General features: G+C 50.6%; 1 protein-coding gene across 19 annotated transcripts in view; it reads right to left on the reverse strand.

Annotated features, from left to right (window-relative positions):
* Nucleotides 1-24,223, reverse strand: part of SHB (SH2 domain containing adaptor protein B) — a 124,930-nt gene that overhangs the window by 75,009 nt on the left and 25,698 nt on the right. For all 19 annotated transcript variants that reach the window (XR_009447671.1, XR_009447669.1, XR_009447670.1 and 16 more), the window contains exon 2: nucleotides 3,293-3,413. Coding sequence is in view for 12 of the 19 variants with exons in the window: in XM_059657403.1 (XP_059513386.1) it covers nucleotides 3,293-3,413 (121 nt within the window). In the remaining 7 variants the exon portion in view is untranslated. The remainder of the gene's footprint in view (nucleotides 1-3,292; nucleotides 3,414-24,223) is intronic.

Below are 24,223 nucleotides of genomic sequence, written 5' to 3' on the forward strand. Positions count from 1 at the left end.
CCAGGTGCACTGCAGAGGGCCTAAGGACCACCTGCTCCATGTCCTGTTGTTTTGGCCACCCACCTCCAGGAAGCCAGGGCCTGGTCAGAGAATTCGATAACACCTAATTCCAAGTAAAGGACTAACAAGGCCCTCTGCTCCCCAATAACAACAATCTCATGCACATGTGCAAAGCTTGCTCGTTGCCCTGGCTGGTTTTGCTCAGTGGCTAGAGCTTTGCCCTGCGGACTGAAGGATCCTGGGTTTGATTCCAGCCAAGGGCACATGCCCGGCTTGTGGGCTCGATGCCCAGTAGGGCGCATGCAGGAGGCAGCTGATCAATGATTCTCTCTTATCATTGTTTCTCTCTCTCTCTCTCTTTCTCTCCCTCCCTCTCCCTTCCTCTCTGAAATCAATCCTATCTAATAATAGACAAACATGGTAATTGACCATACCTTCGCTACACCTCCCATTGGCTAATCAGCGTGATATGCAAATTAACCGCCAACAAAGATGGCAGTTAATTTGCATACGTAGGCTCCAGCTGTGGAGCAGCGAGGCCGGATGTTTCTGGGGCCGGCAGAGCAGCGAGGCCTCACTGCTCTGGGGCCAGCGGAGCAGCGAGGTCTCACTGCTCTGGGGCCGGCGGAGCAGCGACACCTGATGTTTCCTGGACCGGCTCCGGCCAGAACTCGGCCAGAGCGAAGGCCTGGGTCCCGGGTGCCAGAGGCAAACCGGTGCCAGCAGCCAGGGGAAAGGAAGGCTTATTGCACGAATCTCTTTGTGCAACAGGCCTCTAGTAAAAATATATTTTAAAAAATCATAAAAAACCCCCACAAAAAACAAAGCTTGCTGGTTCCAGCTGAGGCTATATCAGTGTTGTGTGCCCTCCTACTTTATAATGAGGACACTGCAGCCCTCAATAGGCTAAGCTTCCTGACCCACCCAGGTACCCATGTTGACCTAAGAGCCCAGCACCCTTCTCACACACTAGCAGGTCTCTATGCATCTGGAGCCCTTAAGTCTGGGATCAAGACTGGGGTGAAGAGGGAAAGAATGGGATGCAAGGCATGGCTTTGGAAGGAGGCCACCTGATTCTACCGGCTCAATCGGAGGTTTGGCTTGGGGATACCAAGTACATAGACACTTACACATGAGGAAACTGAGGCCCAGATGGCATGGAAAAGATCTAGACCAGAACCTGACCTCGAGAGATAGGCCAAGCAAGATGAAAAGGTTCACCAGGTCTCACTAGCACAAGCCAGGCTGGCAAATGTTCCCTCCCCCGCTTCAGTTCCCTGCCCCCATGTTCTATAGATACTATAGGTCTGAGCCCCTCACTTCTATTTGTGAAACTGAGGGAAGTGACTTGTCCTCAGTTTCCCTCCCTTGTAAAATAGGACAGCATTTTACAGGGAAATGGTGAGGTGTGTATGTCAAAGGGCCCAGGACAGAGCCTGGGAGCCAGCCTCCGATGGCTCCTGCCATTTCCTCGTGTCCCGGATACCCCGGCGTCAAACACAAACACTACACTTCCTTCAGTACTCCACCCCAAAGACTGCCCTGCCAAGGCCAGGCCACACTTGGCAGTCTGCCTCCAACTCACTATGTGTCCTTGGGCAAGTCCCTCTCCTTCCCTGGACTCAGTTTCCCTGTCTGTTAAATGAGGCTGTTGGGTTTGGATGACCTTGAAGATCCTTTGCTGACCCTGACATATGAATGTGCTAGTGTCCCAAAGTCACTCCTATAAGCCCGGGCTGATGCCTGCTGGATGCAAGACTGGACAGAGCTGAAGGGCCAAAGCTCTCCACGGCCCTGCCACAGAGCTGGCGTTTCACTGAGCCCAGCGGGGGTGTACATGGGAGGTGAAAGGATATGACAGCAGGATCGGGTGTTACTGCAGTGCTGAGCTGAAGACTCCACCAGTAGACCCAGTTTCCTGAGTCTCTGGAGACTCCCTCAGGACCTTAGGAGGGTCCACTCAAATGCACAAGCGGTTCTCTGCCTCTTGCCCCACAGAGGCCCCTCTGCCAGGAGAGATGAGCAAGATGAGAGTGAGTGTGAGGGGTGGCCCTCTAGGAGTGTGGCCTAAGTCCCGCTGGTCAATTACTCTCTGGCCCTTCACAGGGTGGCCCGGCACTTCGGGGGATACACTGAGGGCTAGAGAATCGCTTTCCATGAATAGAAGCACGAGGCAGAGTCCTGGAAGCAGGGCCTGGACTCGCACCCAGGTTCTTCAGCAGTTGTCCTACAGTCTCCACAGCCCCACGACCTTCTATTCTGCACGGGCCCCACATACACTAAGTGCTCCGTAAATGTCGCTTCCTTTCCCTTCCTTCTTCTAACTCAGGAGGAATAATGCGAAAGGCCTCAAAGACATCATGAACACCAAGCAAACAATAGAGGGCCACAGGGGGAGGTATCTGTATCCCAAATCCCAGACATACAGAACACCACTTCACTAGGCCTCAAAATTAGGGGTGGCCCCCAACCTGCTCCAATCCTCACAGGTGCTCCTCTGTCTCTGGACTGCCCTCTGGGCCAGGAGGACACATGTGGGGGGTTTCTCCTCTGCCTGAGATCTCCCCGCCAGTCAGTCTGTGAGGGCTGATAGCCACCTGTCTGTGGTTCATTCTCTTAGATGCTCTGGGCACTATCCTGGCTAGACAAGAGGCCCTCAGGATACTGGACGCCTGGCCACATTATTTTGGGCCCCAAGCAATTGCTTTGACAAGGTTTTGTCATTAAGGGCCAATATAAAATAGCCATGGGGGGGAGTCTGTTTCCTATAAACCTACCAGGTGGAGAGCAAGGGCTCTTTAGGCTGTGTCCAGCCCCTAAACAAGGGTTTCCTCATATTTGGGCGGGGATAATTTTGTCCCCAATGATCTAATCTGCCCCCTTCTACTAGGTAACGAAAGGAAGTGACCCAGCTTGCTTCTTTTATTGCCCTGGCTGCCAGGAAGCTCCAATTTAAGCTTTTTATCTCAAATGCTGTATCTTTCTTCAGTCAGAAATTCCCACTAGAGCTTACCCCTCTTCTCTCCAGTTACTTCTCTGTCCCTACCTTGGTTACTTTACTTGGTACCCTAGTGTCTGGACTTTCACTGTGCCCTGCCAGGTTCTTCCTGATGTAGGTGAACATGAACTGGGAGATTGTGGTGAAGACTAAACACACTGCAGCCTCCCAACCACCACCTTGAAAGCACAAACCTCCCCCTGCTGAGGCTGGCTGGGGACCATCCATGTGTCCAGGAATGGGCTCTCTGCCTCCCAGGTGAGCTCAAGTCCTTGTGCCAACTGCTCTGCTTACCTGTCATGATCCTCTGGGCCTCGTAGGGCTCCATGTAGCCAGCACTCTCCCCCTTTCCCGCTTTACTCTTGAGATCATTCTTGGCATCAAAGGGATCTGAGTAGTCATCAGCGATAATCACCTGCAGGGAAGAAGATGCAAGGGTGAGTCCACCTTTGGCTTTCTGCTTCACGGCCAGGCTCTGCTCCAACACACACAAACTGAGCCTGCACCACACCAGCAAGGAGGCGCGTGGGGGGGGGGGGCAGGAACCAGAGCTGCTGCTTACCCTCAGGAAGCTCCAATTCTTGCAGGGGTGACAAAGGGACCCTCACTGGCAGTGCTCCATCACAAGAGAGGGGCCTGAGCCTGTACATGCAGCATGGCCAGCTCTGGGCGAGGTCAAGTGAGAACAGAAGGGCAACTGGGCAGAGAAGCACAGAGGCAAGAACCTAGAGCGTGTCTTTGGGAATGTGAATTGCTCAATTTAATGGAATGGAAATGGGAGAAAGTTGGAAAGGAGACGGCAGAAGCCTGGAAATGCTGACAAGTTCCTGGTGCTGGCTGAGGCATAGAAGAGCTTGTGTAGAGATAATTATGTTCAGCGTTCCATTTCCCCCAAATCTGGAACATAACCACGCCTTGGGTAATCAGACAACAATTTGGTGAGATCAACGAACTGTGAAGATGACTGTGGCCCCAGACGGGCCCAATGAAAACACAAAAGCAGCTCAGGATGGACAGATGGACTGCTTGGGCCAGAAAGGGCCTTGGAAGCAACACATGGAAAGACCTGCTGTAACAGATGGGGAAGCTGAGGTCCAGTGGAGGATGGGCTAGACTAAGACCCTTGGGCAGACCCTCTGCTCCCAGGGCCCTTCCTGGCCTCCTCACTTGTCTATATTTCAGAAAATAGCAAAGTTTTACAACAAATGGACAGAGTCACCTGGCGGTAGACAGTGTGGGCGGGGTGGGGATGGGGTTACCCCATGAGATGGTGAGCATCTGACATATGAACACTTCAGAGACCAAGCTCCACATTTTCCCTGGAGAAGGGTAAAAAAATCTCAGTTGGAGGCTAGGTGTAAACACAACTTTCCTTCCCATTTCTTACTTCCTAACCTTCTTGAGTAGCACACTTATCAAAGGGGAAAGGACAGGAACCCACCAAACAGGTTCCCTTTTAACACATCTAGCTCCACCACAAATCCACTGTGACTTCCATCATTATCTATCCCTTTGCTCACACATCTGGCAAAGGGCAAGTTCCTCAACCTCCCAGCCAGGGCCACCCAGCTGCCTCTTTTGGGAGGGGGTAGGTTAGCATTTCTCTCAACCCTGGGGTAACATGAATTGTTATTTAAATTGTGGGTTTAATTAGAAACCACAGGAGCCTCCTCTCTCTCCTAGCTCCTGGAATGTAAGGCATTTGAGGGGCCTAAAAACCCAGGGGAAGGGAAAATCCCCCTTTGTCTGCCCTGCGAATGGCAGCTTGTGGCAGCAGCCCTGGCAGGGTGAACAAGTGACCTCCAGCTGCCCGGAATGTGATGCCAGAGGAGGGACAGCGGGCAGCGGCCCTGTCACTGGCATGCAGCCGGGGGCCAATGGGAGGCAGAGCACTCAGCGGTCCAGCTCTTCCGTGAAAAGACCCAAGGCTGGAGCGCCCACCATCTGAGCATGTGCGCCCCGCTGTCTGCCCCCTGCCGCCTCCTCCAGGGGTCAGGCTCTGAGTCCCAGCGGGGGCCCTTCCAGATGCTGACATGGTAATCGCGGCCTCTTTTGAGACTCACTGAGCTCAAATGACACCAGGCAGGGGAAAGACAGGGGGGTGGGGGAGAGCTGGGTCAGGCAATGTCTTTCATTTGATATTTCTATTCTACCCTTTGCAGAACACACCAGGGAGAAAATTATGCATGTGAACCACTGTCTAACAGAGCAGCGCAGACGCTGCTGATCTAGTGTAGGGTTTTGTGTCTCAAGAGGTGAGAAGTCCAAATGGAGAAAATGATGAACCTGCTGCGGCTGACATCTAATCTTAGGTCTCCCGCTCCAGCCTTCCTTCCTGTCTCTTTTCAGCATGAACACCCTCCATCTATTCTACAATGAGGAAGGGAGCAAATATTTCCCCGAGAAAACAAAATCATTTGTGGAGGGATTAGCTGAGGAGGTAGACAGGAGAGGAAGCTGGGCTGCAGTCTCTGTAATCTAGAAATCAACATCCCAGCTCCTCTCCAAAGTGCTCTGTAATTTACAAACATGGAGGTTTGCAGGATATAAACCAAATCTTTGTTAGCCTTGGGCCGGGAACTCTGGGAGGCCTTTGGTTCAGCAGGCACTATCTGTACTTTCTAATTAAAATGAGATCTGAGCTTGGGCTGTCACTGGCCCCCAACTGCCTGCCGTGCTTACTTCCGTTTCAATAAGAACTTACAAATCCTAAAACCAGGAAAAGCCCCTGCTCTCTGCTAACATGTGGTTCCAGTTATACCTGCTGACAGTTGAAAATCCTTCCGTTTAAAAAAAAGGTTTAGAATTCTGTTAGTTTAAGAAGCAAATCGGAAGGTTCCTAAAATGTATATTTAATCAACTTGCTTTCGAACTTCAAAGTGAGGTGGGTGGAGGGGAGGGAATTTGAGGTTTGAGCAACCTGAAACTAGGCAAACACTTACTGAGCTGTCTGACCTTTTGCAAAATCATGTCCTGGTTTTGGCGAGTAAAAATTTAACCAGGTGTTACGAGAGTTGAGCGGGCAGCTAGCCAGAGTGATGTGTGCTGTGCCACAGGCCCCAGCCACATGCACCGGGCAGTGTGGCCACTGTCTCAGCTGCCAGGGCTCACTGTAAATCAAGATGGCCAGCAAGAGGCTTGAGTGAAGGCTGTTAAAAAGAGAGAGAATAAGTTTCCCCAGATGTGGGCTTGGATTCCTGCTGGGGTTGCTTTTGCCCCAGTTAGCAGACAAGTCCTTCAAATCTAATTGAACAATTCAACTAAACGGAAGACAGCAGGGACTTCTCAGCAGATTAGGCCATCTGGGCACTTGAGATGCTTTCCTTGATTTTGCTCTTGGATTGGCAAAGACCTGATAGGGCATCAGACTTCTTCACCTGGCCTGCTTGTGGTTTCATGGGGCAAGGGCAAAGCTGAGAGGGGGACCCAGGCTACTGGTCTCACCACTTCATTATGGAAATGAGCAGCAGCAGAAAGACAAGGGTTATGGCCCTGTCCAGGTAGCTCAGTCGGTTAGAGCTTTGTCCCAATACACCACGGTTGCAGGTTTGAACACCCCCCCCCCCACACAAATCAGGGCACATACAAGAATCAACCAATGAATGCATAAATAAGTCGATCAAATTGATGCTTCTCTCTAAAGTCAGTTTACAGAAAGACAAGGGTTATGGCTAAACCCCAGGCAAGTCTCTTCTTGCTTTCAAACAAACATAGAGACCCCAGGTCAGCCCGGTGCCCTTAAAGGACTTTCACAGGCTCATAAAGCAGTGAAACTGGGTGTCCTTGAGAGACCTGCCCCACAATCCCCTTCTTTTGCATAAGGCCCAGGGCAGCCCAGAAGGCTTGACCATCCTGCACACCACCTCTCTGACAGGGCTCTGGGAGTCAGCTCTGCATTCCTCCTTTCTGTTTTGCACACACTGCTCACTCCTTTCCATCAGTCTGGGGCCACAGTGTTTTTATTGTGGGGACTAAGCGTTGTGATAGGAAGCAGTCTTCCTGTTCATCCCCAAAAGGAAGTACCAGAGAAAGATGGGTGTTGCCACTTGGCAACATGTCCATATGCTTTTGCAAGATAGCTGCACCTGGTGGAGAGCTGGTCCTCTCCACGTGCTCTTGGGGGAAAGGTAAACTGGGAGCCACTTTGAAAGATAACCGTTGACACTATTCATTAAAATCCAGAATATTCATGGATTAGCCCAGCAACTTCACTTCTCAATATTTATTCCCAAATGTACACAAGGAGGCATGGACCAAGATGCTCATTGGAGCAAGTAATAATGAGAACTTGCTATATCCTACTATGTCTACCCATGGGGGGTTGCTAAATCCTGCTAGTTCCATGCTATGGAGTATAATGCAGCAGGTTAAAAACAAACAAACATGAACATAGTTCTCCAAGGCATAGCTTGGAATAAAAGGAAAGCACATTGTAGAATGAGAGATACAGCCTGATATCTATTTAGGAAAAATAAAACAGAAACCTGTATCTCTATTTAATGTAAAGAAAAGGTCTGGGGAGATACACACTTCTCACTGACACCTCCTGCGGGGGAGGTAACTGGGATTGGGGTGGTTACTGGAAATCAAAGGAGGTGTGTCTGTAATGTTAACACATTTCCAAACAAGGAAAACTTATGGATGCATTATACGCAAAAGTAAACTTTTTAAAAAAGCACCCCTCTTCACAGGCTATTTTTGGTACAGCAGATAAACTGTTTCCCAAAATTGCCTGAAGATAGGAATGGCTTGGAATGCTTGTTAAAAAAAACAGATAACTACCCCCCAATAATGTGTATATTTAATAAGCAACCCAGGTGATTTTTATCAGGAAAGTTTGGAAAATGGTAAGCTAGAGCCAGACCCCCTCCCCCACCAATCTAATGCAAAGCCTTCAGATATTACTCTGGATTTTCACTTTTCTCAGATATTTCTCAGTCCTGCTCATCAAAGTGAAGCAAGAAGTGGGTGTTAAAAGGCAGCTCTCTCTTGTTTTCTTTCCCTGGGAATCAACTGGAGTAAGAGATGACCCAACATGCCTTGGTCCATCTCCAGAATCCAAGACGTAGAGGTAATGGCATCCTCTGTGCAATCTGAGGGCTGGCCCCACATTGAGCAATAGAGCTGTGTGTGGGGAGAGGGCCACACAAGCAAGACCCTGCCCTGCCCCAGTGAGGGGAGCCTGGACCCAAGGCTAATCTGGCTGTGAGGATGTGCAAAGCTGTCTGCTCTAAAGCACAGACTCACCCTTTCAGGGCAACTCTACATGGCTCTCAGCACACTCTCAGAACGATCCCTGGCTGCAGAAAGGGCTGTTGGGACTGTGGAGGAGGCACTGCTGAAATGCACAGGCATCCCTGCTAAAAATCATTCGCACCTGCTCACAGGAGGGACCAGCGAGGCGGACCAGCTACCGCCTTCCAGGAGTGGTGACCTATATTGTCCCCACTATCCCAAGGGCACCTCCTCTAACCATAGTCACTCCATGTACTCTGCTTTCTGTGGGAACTGGCAGTTTGGGGCTGCCCCAACTTGGCCTCTGCTGGATGAGGCAAGCAAGTCTCCCCCACTCTGTGCTGCTCGTCTCTCACTGGAAAGTGAGGGGGTGGCATCCCACGAGGCCCTGGGTATGTTCCAGGTCCATGACTTCTGTCTACGCCAAAGCAAACTGCATAGGAACACACCTGGGAATGTTCTACACAGTCCCAGTTGGACCATTTCCTCATCAATTTGCCATTAAGACTACACATTAGTTTTCTGAACAGCTTGGGGGGCATGAATCTCTTTGGGAATCTGATAAATGATGAAGGTGTGGCTCCCTCCATCACCTTTATATATGCCTGCAAAATGTTGGGCACATTTCAGAAAGGTTGGGAGTCGCAGGTTAAGGCCAAGTTCCCTTGCATATGAGTCACTATAAAGAACATCTAAAATGAGACACACTCTTTTTTTTATAAATCCTCACCCTAGAAACAGTGATGGCGAACCTATGACAGGCGTGTCAGAGGTGACATGCGAACTCATTTTTTTGGTTGATTTTTCTTTGTTAAATGGCATTTAAATATATAAAATAAATACCAAAAATATAAGTCTTTATTTTACTATGGTTGCAAATATCAAAAAATTTCTATATGTGACACGGCACCAGAGTTAAGTTAGGGTTTTTCAAAATGCTGACACGCTGAGCTCAAAAGGTTCGCCATCACTGCCCTAGAATATATGTGTCTTTTAAAACTGATCTTACAAAGAGAGGCAAGGGGGAGGAAGGAAAGGGGAGAGAGAGAGAGAGAGAGAGGTCAGTTGCTCCCATACACACCCTGACCATGGATTTAACCCGAAACCGAGGTATGTGCCCTGACTAGGAATAAACCCCCAACCTTTTGGTGTACGGGATGCTCCAACCAACTGAGTCACCTGGCCAGGGCATGAGACACACTCTTTGCCTTAGCGAGGTGGCGGATACTGACTGTTGTAATTCAACGCACATTATTCACCCGGCTGAACACAGTAGGATGTGGGACTGGCCTGCCATTAGGCTGGGGAGGAGGGGATGTGGGGCGGTCAGGTCGCTCTACCCTGGCTTGAAGCTGGAAACCCACACCCCTCCAGAGCAAAGGCACCTGGCCCTCTCCCTCGCCCTGAGGATCAGGAGGGCTCCTTGAAGGTGAGCAAATGGTGTTCAGGTCACGAAGTGGCAGCAGCAGCCAGAAGGTCCATGCCTCTGTCCTGCATCAGCGGGCTCAGCAGGATGGAGTCCTGGTTCTCCTTTGGGACCCACCATGACACAGGCCCTGGCAGGTCAGATGTCCCCATAATGGAGACTCTGTTGCCATGCCAACCAAGATATGGCATGAATGAAACGGGATTGGGGGTCTGGAAGGGTTCCAAATGACCAAGGGCTGCCCAAAAAGAAGCAGCGGATAGACATTCTGCACAGACCCAGAAACTATACAGACACAAGCTCAGTGAGTCAGGGAGGACATCTAACAGCCAATAAGGGAACACACTCCCTGGAACCAGAGCTCCTGCAAGAGGCTGTAAGGTGGGCATCTGCTTTAGACGGAGGTCAGCCTACTAGCTACTGGCTGTCTGTCTGTGTTTTCTCAGCACAGATTCAGTGGCCCCAGAGCAGCACCCATTGCAAGGAATGCCCAGATGGGTGGCTGTTTGCAGAACCCCCAGTGTGGCTGAGGCGGGCGGTGTTTCTGAAGCCCCAAGGCTAACCAATGGCAGCTGGGCTGCAGCAGCTGCCTGAGGCTTTGCAAATACACAGAAAGGCAAGTGGCAAGGCAGAAAGGACACTGCCAAGCAGGGACAGCCCAGACAAGCAGAGCTCTGGAGCAGAGCTGGCTCTACGGCACCCTCGCTGGGTCATTCCTGGCAAACTGCTTTATCTCTTTGAGCCTCAGCCATTCATTTCTGAAATGGGCAAAACTGTTTGCCATCTCAGTTTCACATGAATATTGTGAGGAGCAAATAATGCGATGATTTGGGGATGTGACAGCAGTTTATAGAGAAAGGTGGCACTTCCTGGGTGCTGGGGATCGAGTTAAGTGCTGGGTCTCTGCCCACTGAAAATCTAGTGGGGAAGACAAAACAAAGACCTGAGAAGAAACCTCAGTCAAGGCCCCAGTAATGACAGAGAAAACTGGCTGCAATCAGGTATGACAACAGCTGTCATATTTATCAACCACAGAAACAGGAATGTTTATGAAGGATTCTCTCCCCGCCACACTCTTCTATGTTCTGGGTGGGATGCATCTCCTAGTTGGGATACCTGGCTAAGAGGTCGAGACCCTCAGGGCCACCCTGCCTGTGTGCTGGACAGCAGCAGGGTGCTGTAGGTCTACGGCCTGATTCCAGGGCTCTGGGGCTCAGAGGGGGTCCACAGAACTGGCTGTAACCTTGCTTGGGGACACCCCATGCAGAGATAGAAGCAAGCATCCCCCGCTCCTCGCCTTTCTCTGTCCTGGCTTTGACCATCATAGACTAACTCTCCTTACAGGCGTGCCAATAAATCATTTCTGACATGGTGAGGAAGTGAATTTGGGGAAGATTAATTAGCTACATTCACACATTCAGCTGCAATTCCTGGAAATCAGATGGTGGGGAGGGCACTTTTCCACAGTAACCAAGGACGGGCTGGTGCCTCGCCTCTAAGGTCTGACTCGCTCATGCAGAATCACCTTGAAGTTCAAAGTCCCTCTTTCATGCACGGAGGTCAAGTGCTCTGCCCTCTAACCCCACTGGCTGGGAGCTCACAACTTCGTAATTCTGTCATTTGGGACAGTCGTCACTATTAAAGTGGCCTCCGTCTGGTAGCACCTTCCACTCTGTGCAGACCTTGGGTGCTCTAGTGTAAATGCTTTACAGACCAGCCAGTGACCTGCCCACGTGTCAGGAGGCGAGAGGTGTTTCCAGTGGTCTCCACTGGTCTTTCCAGTCCTCCCCTTCCCACAGCCACAGCTGTTTGCCTTGACACCTACAGGCTCCAACTTGTTAGGAAAAATGCATTCCAAATTACAGCCGCTGTCAGCTCCGCTGGGGCACTCCTCCTCTGGCTCCCCCCTTCCAATCCCCGCCTCACTCACTCACTCACTCACATACCCCACTCTCCTTCAGTTTAACCCTGTGGAGGTTGCTGTGGTCCTGGGTGAGAGGCTGCTGGAGTGGAGCCTGGCTCTGCCCTCTATTTACCCTGAAACCTCACTATTAAGTGGTAGGGACTAGCTTTTCAGCATCTCTCAAGCAGTGGGAAGTTCTATTAACTCCGAAATACTAATCCTGTAATTTCTTAACTGCATTCAGCTAGGGCCTATGGACGAATGAAGAGTTCAGTGTATCCCTCCTAAGGACAGAAGCCTCCTGGGGTTTGCAGAGTAATTACAGGTGATGTCAGAGCTGAAAGAAAGTCTAGTCTGGTGGGTTTCAACAAATTATGTGTGTAATTTGTGCCAAAGAAATCTCACAGGGAGCCCCAACATGCACTACTCTCCGTAGTCTGAAAAGCGCGAATCCACTGGGAAGCAGGAGGCCCCAGAGGGGAGGGTGAAGGTCAGTGCCAGAAACAGGTAGCCAAGTGTTTCCTAACTCCCAGGTCCACATTGTGTCTGCAATACCTGTATGGCTACCTAATTTTTCTCTTAAAGTCATTCCTAAAATTTCAGGGTATACCCACCATAATCACCCCCTGGATAAAGCTCCCTTGGCACCTCTTGCAAGGACTGCCACCCATCCCTGCAGACAGTTCCCTGTGGGAGGCCACCCCAGGCCAGGTTTGGTCTTCATGGGTCACCGATTGAGCCTCCCTCTGTCCTCCCCTGAGCTCTGGCTCAGCGATGTCCAGCCCTCTGGCGATCCCATCAATCTCCACCCACCCTTCCAGACAGTCCTTTCTTCCCAAGCTTCCTGCTCAAGGGGGTACAAGTGCTCCTCCTAGAAAATGGCTCTCAGACCAGCCCTGGGGTCAAGAAGGGTAAGGTCAGGATTTTCTTCTTTCCCTGGCAGAGCACTTGGAGCTGGAACGATCAGAGAATGTGAAATCAGGAGCAAGGACACGGGGTGGCTCTGGAAGTCATTTTCTGCTCTGTGCCTCAGCTTCCTCATCTACAAAATGACGATGGGGTGAGGACTAAATGAGCCAATATACGGGATGCACCTAGAACGGGGCCAGGCACACAGCAAGTGCTCAAGAAATGTCAGGTGCACTTATCATCTGAACACACCATCCTGCCTGGCTGATTCCGTCTTGTGGAGGAGGAAACTGAGAAAGGGTCCTGCAGAGGTCACCTGGATGTCCAGTAACAGAATCAGCAGAGTGATAAACCAGACTCCCACCAAACCCCAACCACAGGAGAATCCAAGTAATTTGGCGACCTGTCCTATATAATAAAAGGCTAATATGCAAATCAACCGAATGGTGAACTACCGGTCGCTATAACACGCACTGACCACCAGGGGGAAGACACTCAATGCAGGAGCTGCCCCCTGGTGGTCAGTGTGCTCCCACAGGGGGAGCACTGCTCAGCCAGAAGCAGGGCTCACGACTGGCGAGCTCAGCAGCGGTGGTGGGAGCCTCTCCTGCCTCTGCAGCAACGCCAAGGATGTCCAACTGATAGCTTAGGCCCGCTTCCCCGAAGCCGGCAGTTGGACATCCCCCGAGGGCTCCCAGACTGCAAGAGGGCGTAGGCTGGGCTGAGGGACACTCCCCCTCCCGAGTGCACGATTTTGGTGCACTGGGCCTCTAGTATATTTATAGTCTGCCTGCTTCCAAAATAGGTTTTAGACAGCTGTGTTCAAGTCATCTTTCCGGCTGAACTGCTCCTTCCCAAGAAAGGATGGGGAACGCCCTTAGGGCTTTCTCACAGTAACAGAAGGCTCTGAGCACCAGGGACAACTTTGGCAGAGTACTCACAGGAAAGGTATGTGAAAGAAAAACGGCAGAGCCTCGAAGCCAAAGGCCTTTCCTGAGAGCTGTGGTACCTTTAATAACCAGGCATCCATGTCCCATGCAGGGCCTGAGAGGGAGCAGGAGTGATGGAGTGAGAGGGGGAACTGGGATTAGCGTGAGAAGGTACTTGGGCCTGGTGCAGCCCATGTGATCCAGGCCCGGGCAGCTGTTTCATCAGTGACAGTGACACAGGACCCAGACTAAGGGAAAGGGCATTTCTCTGTGAATGGGGTCCATTAGGATAATTCGTGCACATTTCTAACACGAAGCTGCCTTTGTATTGAAGACAAGCAGCACTGGCCATAATTACCACCACTGTATTTGAGGGTTCCCAATTATGTTCAGCTTAATAGTGGGTGCTCAATAAATGGTGATTCACTTTTTTTTTTAAATAATGCCATCTTCTCAAATTCTCCAGTCACCAAGCGCGATGAACTCTTTCTCATGTGCGGTCCTCCAGGCTAAGAATCTGTCCCTGAACCCCAAAGCACTTTTTCTGCTATGTACTTGGCACCTTCTAACGTACAGGGAAATGACTCGGGACAGAGCTTTGCAATGCCACACAATGTCTGTAACGGTGTCAATGGCTTGTTCAATCATATTCACCCCATGCTTACAAAGTGCCAGGCGGTGAGCTCTGAGCTGCAGTGCAGCGGTGAACAAAGGCAGGTGTTCCCCTGCCACGTGGAGCTTCTGGTGTTTTGGGAGGACAGCTGACCATTCTGGGGAGGGGCAGGCGTGGTTATGGATAGGAGTACTCAGCTGTCATGTGAACTGGAGCTATGTGCAGACCTGTCAGGTGAGTTACCTGAGGATGCCCACTCTGAAACCAAAAGAGGTTATAGAATCTTTACCAATAAAAAAAAAAATTACTCTTGGCACCTGAGTCATTGACAAAAAATTAGGTTTCAAAACAGTACTTATAAGACTCCATTTTTCTAAAATATCATACACACAAAAAGGAAGAAATGTGTTTCATGTGCAAAGAAAAAGGACTAGAAGGTGCACAGTACAATACAGCATCCATCCAGAAGTTTCCATGAAGCTTGAGGCTTAAACACTGTTCTCTTCCTCTCCAGGTGGGCACCATTAGCTAAGTCACACTCCCTGCCAGGACCTCAGTTTCCCCATCTGTAAGATGGGAAGGGCAGAGTGGGTTTTACATACAAGAGGAGGGGAAGAGACACAGGATCACGACACTGAAAGAAAACCAACTACCATCTTGCCTCACCAACATTTTCTGAATGAAAGAATAAGAAACTTTACAAAGAAACAGAGTAAAGTTCGGTCCTTTTAAAGTGAATGGAGTCAGCTTCATAATAAACCTCCCTAACTTTTCATTTTTCTCATCCCACACTACGCTTTCTAAGCTTTTGGAGCGCACTATGCTTTCGGAGCATGGGTCCCAGGGGCATTTCAGTCCTTCTGACATTGTTTTCAAGACCATGCCCTTCTTTGGGTTGCAACCATCCGGTGTGCATCTCCCAGGAAAGGGCACTGGCTTTTCTGGCCCCTCTCCCCTCCTGGTGCTCCTCTCACTCTTAAAGGCACATTCTCCACTACTGCTGATGTTGGTGTCCATGGAACACCAATATAGCGCTTGACTGTAGCCTCATGAATCAATCAGGCCATGACGTGGCCCTAATTTATTAATACACATTGTAAAATCCCCTTCCAAACGGAAGGTCATAAATCACCTGCCGCCGGAAACGTTCTATTTTTAAAGGAAGGCCAAGGTATCTTGAACTAAATGCCAGACTTGCCCATTTCAAAAGAGCAAACTTTGATCCATTGCTGCTATGTTAATCAAGTGATTGGGGAGGCCCGGCCCCTCGCTGATAACGCAGCTGTCACAAGACATCACCAACCCCCACCAGCTTCCTCTCCTCACACACTTCTCTGCCCAGACCCGAGGCCACATGCGACTCACAGGGACTGACTTCTGGGTGATCTGAGATCCTTAGGCCAGACCCTCCAGGAGCCTGAGCTTGTAGAGGATTAGAGCTAGCAAGAGGGTTAGAGGTGATGCTGAGGATGGAGGAAGTGCTTACTATGGCACTAGACTCTGCTTGTACATATATTGTCTTAGGTAAACTTGCTAATCACATTATTTTCAGATGAGAAAAATCAAAGCTCAGAGAGGTTTAGAAGCTTCCCCAAGGCCTCAGAGCACATAAGGCAGTGCAGGTCTCAACCCTGGCCCGCCTCACTCCAAAATGTTGGCTCCTCTCCTCCATGCCACCCACGGCCTGTTGCATGAGTTTCTAATATCCTGGGTCCCTTCCCGACATCAGGAGGAGATCTCTGAAGGGAGGCTTGACAGGAAGAAGAGGAAGCTCTGCCAATTTGGCTCGGATGTGCCAACCCCAGGCAAGGGCCACCCCTGACACTCCCTCAGTCAGCTGGGTACTGGAAATCTCCCTTCCTTTTCCTGTGACAGCCTCCCTGCGACTGGAGCGCACCTGCAACCTGCCCGGGCCACACCTGGGGAAGCAGCCACTTCCGCCCGCAGCCAGTGCCCTGTGCTCAGCTTCCAGCAATTACCCCCCTCCATCCTCTCCTGCCTCATCCTCCCTGCCCAGGGGAATCCCACCTCCTCCTACTCCCCTAACCCACCACAAAAAAGTGCAGTACAGCACGCAGGCTGTGTCCTCACATTAGAGGGAGGGTTCGTAACAGCCAGAGGCAGTGGAGAGAGGCCCAGCGCCCCCCCCCCCAACCTTTGCACATGGAAACATTATCACTCAGCACAGGAGAGGAATGAGAGCTGAAAAATGAACCTGAACCTTGGCCCCTGCTTCATTAACAAGAGTTAATACTTGGATAGTGCCCAGCATGCACTAAGTTATTGTTATTTTCAAAGTTGACTGTAAAGTCAGTCTCATTTTTCTCATTGTACAGTGGGAGGGAAATTTATGGTAGAATTAGTTCATTCTTCATCTTGTTAGGGTAAGCCCTGCTGCATTTTTTTAAAAAAAAAAGCCCAGACATACGTGTAGACCAGAGGAACTGGAGAAGTTCTGTCTGTGGAGGAGGAGGCCTGGGGTCAGAGGGCCAGCTTGAATCCCTATGGCCTTCAGGCCCAGAGGTGGTGGTGATGCCCGAGAGGGGGACCCAGGCATAACTGAAAGCCATGGGAGCATCTCATCCCCCTATAGGGGCCCCATCATTTTCATTTCTTGGGGATAACACAGGTGATTTGGGCCACCTGACTGGGACAAGGGAGGTCCTTTCGACCCACAGACCACAGAAGAATGCACTCCCTGGAGACATTTAAGCCAATGGCCCAGGTGACCAGCCACAGGGGAGGGCCTCAACTGGGTCCTCCTGAGTGGTCTGGCTGCACTGCCCCTCTCCTCACATTTCTGTCATGCCCAACCTTGATCTGTGGGCAACAGGTCTACACAGATGGTCCCAAGCTCCCCATCCATCCTGGTCCCTAACTGGTGTCTCAGGTTTACAGACTGGCTCGGGCAGGCTGTACAGCTCTGGCACCTTTGCTGCACCCTGGCCAGGCGAGTCTGCTTGGAGAGTAAGGCAGGCAGGGTTACCTAAAGACTGCCCACAACCTTATCCACCTAACAAAATCTGCTGTAAAACACTGACACCCTCCCAGAACTGCTGCCTGGATTTAAGAAAGGGAGAGGTGGCTTGGGTTTTAAAGAGAAAATAAGATTCCCATTCATGAACTCCCCATACCAAGGACACCTAACAGGTAAAACGGGTTCTGCCATTGATTAATGAGCTGGGGTAATAATGGGGCTCACCCTTCGTCATTAAAAATATTAACCTCGTTCCTGGCTCAGCGATGTCATAAACCCAGGGCCCACAAAGCTCTCTCATAACCACACTTCTCATCTCCCTGGGGACAAGCCAGGAAGGCAGAGAGCTATTTGGGAAGACCACAGACCCTCCACAGAGCCAGCTGCAGGTGGACAGGTGAAAGAAATAATGTCATAACTTGCCATACGTATGTAAGAATTCAGGGGTCTCAGATGGCTGGGACCTTTATTAAAGTGAGGCTATGCTCACGTGGTCTAATGTAGCTTCCAAAAGCCAACCTGCCCACTGGCTGTGGTGACAATGGTATGACCTTAGGACTTCCACCACTAGGAAGGAGACCATCTTGCTCCAATCTGCATAAATCTGAGGGTCAGTGGAGAATCACGTTCAGCTTTGGGCCCCGAACTTTAATTAAGAGCAGCCACCAGGAAGATAAAGAGCCTGGGCTCCATGTCTCATGAGCATAATTAAAGAGATTAAGGGGTTTGTACATTCTAGGGAAGATTCAGGGGTGTGTGCGCAGTGCAGGACGGTGGTTAATCCCTGGAACAGGATGCAGACAAGTTCTGCTGGGTAAGAGGGCAGAATGAGGACTAATTAGAAGTTGTAGAAAAGATTTCAACTGTTTTAGGAAGAATGTTTGATCAGACAGAGCTGTTCAAATAGAGCAGGATAGCGTTGGGGGTAATGAGTTTCCTGCCACAGGGACGTCCATGCAGAAGCTGGTTGAACACGTGGCCAGCAGAAGGTCCTAGACTGAGATCCTTTGCCATTAGACACCCTATGCATCTCCTGGGAGTTTTATGGTACCCCAAAGTGTGGGCCTGAGGTGGGGGAGCCAGTGTTGAAGGGGTTGGTCAAATCTTACAAAAGTGCATCCCTCTCTCTCACTTCCACGAGCAACCCTAAGCCTTCCTGGCTTTAGGGCCCAAAGGGTGCTGCTCTGCAGTACGACTGGCTCAAAAGCATGTGAGGGTGAAAGGACAGCCATGCCTGCCCTCAGAGAGGCAGCATCACCATCCAGGTGAAGGGGAGACACGCAGAAGGTAGGCGTGAGCTCAGCATCTCCAGATGGCTTCAGTGTGGTACCCAGGATACTGGAAACGGGCAGGCGTGTTTGTGTTTGTGTGTGTGTGTGTGTGCGTGTGTGCACACGCGCGCGCCCGCGCATGTGTCTCAGCCTAAGCTAAGATTGCCTCTTTCCTCGACAGTATCTGAAAGGTTGAGTGTTGTGGGAGAAGCACAGAATCAGAACCAAAACACTTCTCTTCTGGAATTCAGCAATGCCCATGGTGGGCTGGGTCCTGAGGACAGAAAGACAAATATAGCCCAGTCTGCTCTAGAGGAAAGAATCTATCAAGGGAGGTCAGCAAATTTATTTTGTAAAGAGCCAAATAGTGAATATTTTGTTTGCAGGCCATAAAGTCTCTGTGCAAACCACTCAACTCAACTGCCACTGTGCGATAATGTGAAAGCAGCCACATATACAACTCAATGAATAGGAGTGGCTCTGAGCCAATAAAACTTTATTTATAAAGATAGGCAGCAGCGGGATTTGGCCCAAGGGCTGTGGTTTGCCCACCTCTGGTCTAGTCCAATGTTTCTCAACAGGCTGCACACTGGAATCACCCGTGGAGCTTTCAGAAAGCACAAATGCCCGAGCTCCAGCCCAAATTCCAACTTAAGTGGTCCCAGTTAGGGCCTGGGATTAGTGGTTTCTAAAAGCTCCCCCAGGTGACTGTACTGTGTAGCCAAGACTGAGAATCACTGGTCTCTACCAGAAGACAGGCACATGTAATCCCACTATTATCTTGCAATAATCCACAAGGTTTCACAAACCCAACTCAGGGGAAGTGACTCCCTCAAGGTCATACAATGAGTCACGAGGCAAGGAATCCCAGCCCATGAGCTTTCTTCTGCACAACAGACATAGATGGGCCTACTCTCATCCTGGATCCTGGGATACAGGTGCCTTCTAGCTCCTGCCCTACTGTTTCAAGTTGATAAGGACCCTGGAGAAATAAACACCAACCACATTCTCTCAAACTCTAACATGTGGGACCCGGCCCTCTCCCCAGACCAAACATCACTGACTTCCAACTAACACAGAACAGAACACCCAACACATCTCCCTATCTTATGAGAAGCAGCATTTTCAGCAAATTTGAAACCATTTATTAGCATCTGGGAGGGACAAAAGAGGACTGTAAAAACTGTATTTCCTCAGTTCTAACAAGCGCAGCCACAGGAAACTCTTTACCAATGACACCAGCAAGGACCTGCCAAAACGTGCTGCCTGCTCGGAGCTCTGCCCACGCAGGACTTGGACACAAGGAACCACCAGAGCCCTGGGGAATGTTGCAAGAGCTTGGCTGAGGCTGGGCGGCCACTGGCAGCAATGATCTCAATGTCTGCAGAGCAAACGTGCTCAACAGACAGGGCGAACCCAGGCATCACTGGCCTTGCAGGAGCTTTGCGGGTGGTCAGAGAGCCTCTGAGCTCCAGACTCTCCCTCCGCTCCACTGAGCCACAGAGACAGTCAAGGGCTTGAGAGAGCAAGGATGCTCCCAGCACGATGCTAATACAATAAATACTGAGAGCAGCTACCGGGGGCTATGTGCCGTTCTTTTAATGTTCCCAACAACCCTCTGGAGTAGACTCTTACATTGTCCTCATTCTACAGATAAGAAAACTGCAGCACAGGACGGCTAGGTAACTTGCCCAAGGTCACCAAGGCACTGAGTTACAAAGTCAGGATTCACACTTAGCTGCTCTGACCAGATTCTGACTTGTAATGCTTTACTCAACGGACTTTAAAGTGACTCTACTGAGCAAATGGTCCCTGCAGAGACAGTGAAATAGACCCAGCAAGAGTGAGGGGCTGGTGTGGGCCACACACATGGGGTCTCCAGCAAAACCAAGTCCACCACTCTTCTCATGGACAAGGGTCCTGCCAGCTCCTAGGACACGCAGCATGGGCTCACACAGGTGCTGAGAGCTTACTGAACTAGAAAAAGAGCCAGCTCATAGGAGACCCTATGTCATTCAGGAACTTCCTGTCCTACCTTCCTGATAGAGAGGGCCATATGCTTGTTTCCTATGTCAGCCCCTCCCTACTCCCCACACTCACCTGCAGGAGTCACAAGCCCCCAGCTTCCACCCTACCCCAGTCTTTGCCTACCCTGTGCCCTCCTAGGGTACTTCCTGCTCTAATCACTGCACATTCAAATTCTACTTAGTCTGCACAGCACAGTGCATGACAACATGAACTCCTGAGTTAGATCTGAGTTCAAATTCTGACTGTCACCTTGGGAAGCTTGCTCAACCTCTCTGGGTCTTGGTTTCTTTATCTATAAAGTAGGAATACTAACAGACTCCACCCCTGCCTGGCCTCTGAGACCGTCACCCCAGTTAGAGGTGAGCTCTCCCTCCTCTGAGCCCCACTGTTCTGCTGCTCCTCCACTCGGCCTACTTGGGCTGACTTTGGGCAAGGTCCGATACTGGGGGGCTCTGGGACTCAGAGGAGAACAAGGACTATTGCAGTCCAGCACGAGTTCCCAGGCTAGTCAGGGGGACAGACTCAGGCTTACAAATAGCTGCCAGGGGCTAAGTGACATTTTACACCCTGTCTTCCCACTGACAACAGGCAGTTTCGTTAACTCCAGGCAAGTTGTTTTTTGTTTTCTTGTTTTTTAAATCAGGTCAAACTACATTTGTAAAACTCTAAACAGCTTCCAGAATTTTCTCCCTCCCTTACTTTACAGTCTGTGTTTGATGTCCAGCTGCTCCCCTACCCCCTTTTATACCCCTACACATGTGCCCTGGCCCGTGCATTCCATGTATGCCCAAGCTCAGCAGCCACAAACAGGGGAGGGAGGGAGGGGGAGGCTCACAGGCACCAGGCATGAAGGGACCTCCAGACTTAAGAGCACCACAGGCCAAGTCTCACTCTATCACAAAAGCAATGGACCCAGGAGCCCCAGGAACCAACACTCTTTGCATGTGCCCTGTACTTTATAGTTTATGACACCCTTCCAAGTCAGGGTCACTTGCCCTCCCCAAACCGCCACGGAGTCATCTTGCCATGTTCTTTAAGACCTCCTAAAATGGGGGCTCCAGAGCAGGGCCTGTGTGCACTCATCTTTCTGGTACGTTTGCCTAATTCAGGGCCTGGCACACAGTAAGGTGCTCAGTAAGTGAAAAAGTGAATTTTACAAGTGATGAAACTGGCTCAGAGAGGTTAAGAAATGTGCCCACGATCACACAGCCAAGGACCACGGCAGGTCTGCCTAGGGACAAGGAGAAGCTGAGGCTACCCAGGAGGAGGTGACAAGAAAAGTGGGGAAAGGCAGAGGAAGCCCAGGGAAGGAGTGTCTGACCAAGAGAAAACAAAGGAGGCACAGGGAGCAGGCTGGAGAGGGGCCAGAGGAAGTGAGGAGACGGATGCTTTTGAGATACCAGTAGACTCTCAGCTGTGAAGAGATGTTTCTGAACTCCTGAAGCTTATCAGGCCAGGAGGGCGGGACAGCCCAGGACAGCGCAGCACAGGGAAGGGTTCACCACAGACCGCTTTCTTCCCTTGGAGAAATGTGGATAACATGTTGTTTGAATTATGAAAAGTGTACTTGGGATAAAGTGCTCTGTCTGATGCTGCTGTCAGGCCTTGATGCCTCCAATATCATCCCCAACTAGGTAACGAAGTCATTTAAAAAAAAAAATCTAAACTTTATTCCAATTTGCCATTGCACCTAAGCCAGAAGAAAACTGACAAAATGGGTTTACAAAAAAGTGCACTTTGAATAAGCCCAAGAGAAAGCCAAGTGCAAGACCTTATTGTAGTGCAGGGATTACTGTCACTAGCCTGCTTGTGCTACTGCAGATCCAAAGAGGGGTCGTGCCCCGGAGCCCAGGACGCCATCCGATTTTGTGGCAAAGGACTCTGTGAATGAATGGGTTCCGATTCTTGGCTCCAAGTGCTCAGATTTTACAACCCTCGGCTGCTTCACACCCATGTCCTCCCCCAACTACAGAGCAGAGGTCACAAAGCCACAGGGTCCCCTTGTAATCCTACTTCCTGTGGATGCCAGTCTGGCTTTCTGAATAACCTCTTTAACTTCACCACACAACCCACAGCCATCCAGAAACAGCTCTGATGTAAGCAACACCTCAGGGAAGCTCAGCGCCCTCGGAAATCTAAGACTCCCCTGGACCAGGGCCTGCCATCGACCGCCCGCCTTGGCGAGGGCTGTGCCCAATGACTTGGGTCTGACAGGCCAAGCTCTCTCCAGGGTGCCTCACAGCTGAAGAAAGAGGGGCGAGAAGGAGAAATCCTGGGAGGCAGCTCTTGACAGGAGTCTGGCAGCCTGTGCCCTGCTCTCCACAAATCCCGGGGCCATAGTTTTACTTTGAGCCAGAATCATTGGTTTGGGTTCTCAGGCCACATTCTAGAGCTGCACCACAGACAAAAGTGCTGATAGCAGCCTGATGCTTGAAATGTGATTATTCGCAGAGGATAAGACTGGTTATTTGTCCTCAGAAATTTGCAAACCACCGCCACAGCTCTTGTCACTGAAGCCAGGTATGCAGTGTGAGGTGGAGAGGATGTAGAGAAGGGCAGGACTAGCCCACAGGCTTCGGCCACTCTGCTAAAGCAGATGAGACCACTGCGCTCCACACCAGTGAGTGGGGAGGCGTGGGGAGGCGGGCAGTCCTAGAGGAAGTGGCACAGCTCCCCTGGGCCCAGGCGGGAGCGATTGCACTTGAGGATCGGCAGTAAGGCAGCACCTGGAGGGGTATGGAAAGGAGGGAGGGGAGCAGCGGAGACCAGGCTACAGTGTTGAAGGGCTTGTGTGGTGGGTATATAGCAGGGGTGGGAAATGTCCGGCTCATTTGGTCTGGCCCTGCCGAGCCATTAAATGTCTGACCAAATATAGAGGGCTAACTTTTAAGTTGATAATTTTGTATGGCCCGCGAATTATGTTATAAATACCCAAATGGCCCTTGGCAGAAAAAGGTTCCCCACATGTAGAAATGAGTTCGGGGGTGGATTTTGAGGGCTCTGCTTTGGGGATTTACTATAAACAGAATATGTCAACACTTCAAAGGAGAGACAACGTGTACTCAGCAAGATGAGGAGTGATGAGGGTGGGACGGGAATGCAATCATTCTGGGGCAAGATGACAGAGCTGACTTAGAAAAGACATCTGTCCCAGACATGTTTAGAGGCAATTTAACTTCCAGAGGCCCTGGTACCTGGTGGGACTGGAAGAGATGAGGTCTTAGGACATTTAGCCTCACTTAGGACCTCTTTTCTCCAGGCTAAAAAGCCACCAGCTTAGTGTCTTCCAGCAGGGATGAAGGGTCAAAGTGCAGGCACTACCAGGTCCTTTGTTCTTTTTCTACACAATTGGAAATAGTCCCTCCTCGCCTATACCCAGAAAGCTCTTTTTACTCATCAGGAACCTTTGTTTTCCCTTTGCCCATAAGGCTGCACTTAAGCTGCCTTTCCCATCACCATGCACATACGTGGGCTAAGCTACCACCCAGCAAGGAGCTCTGCATGGAGGTGGGGCACAGTCATGACACTGCTCAACTAGACACGAGGCAGGCCAGGTAGTCACGACAAGGCCTAGGGCCTGACCCACAGGTGGGGGTCAGGATCGGAACTGAACCTGCATTTGCTAGGCAGGATGGGGTGGCAAGAGGGAGGAAGGGCATGCCTGCTTCAGGAATGGTCATGGACACAGGTGCAGAGGGGCAAAAATCTAGTGAATTGAGGGAAGGATGTTCTCCTCATAGCAGGAAAAGGAGACAGGGCCACTTTGTGGGGAGCCTGGAATGCCAGGTTAAAGCAACCACAGGTTCTTAGAAGCTGAGTGATCCGGGAGAATGTGATGTTGGCCGTCCTTTCTAGTGGGGTTGTAGGTGGGGCCAGTACTGGATGCACAAAGCACACAGAGGACAGTTACAGTGGGAACTGCCAATTGCCAAAA

Source organism: Myotis daubentonii, chromosome 11 (genome assembly GCF_963259705.1).
Source record: "Myotis daubentonii chromosome 11, mMyoDau2.1, whole genome shotgun sequence".
NCBI classification, from domain to species: domain Eukaryota; kingdom Metazoa; phylum Chordata; class Mammalia; order Chiroptera; family Vespertilionidae; genus Myotis; species Myotis daubentonii.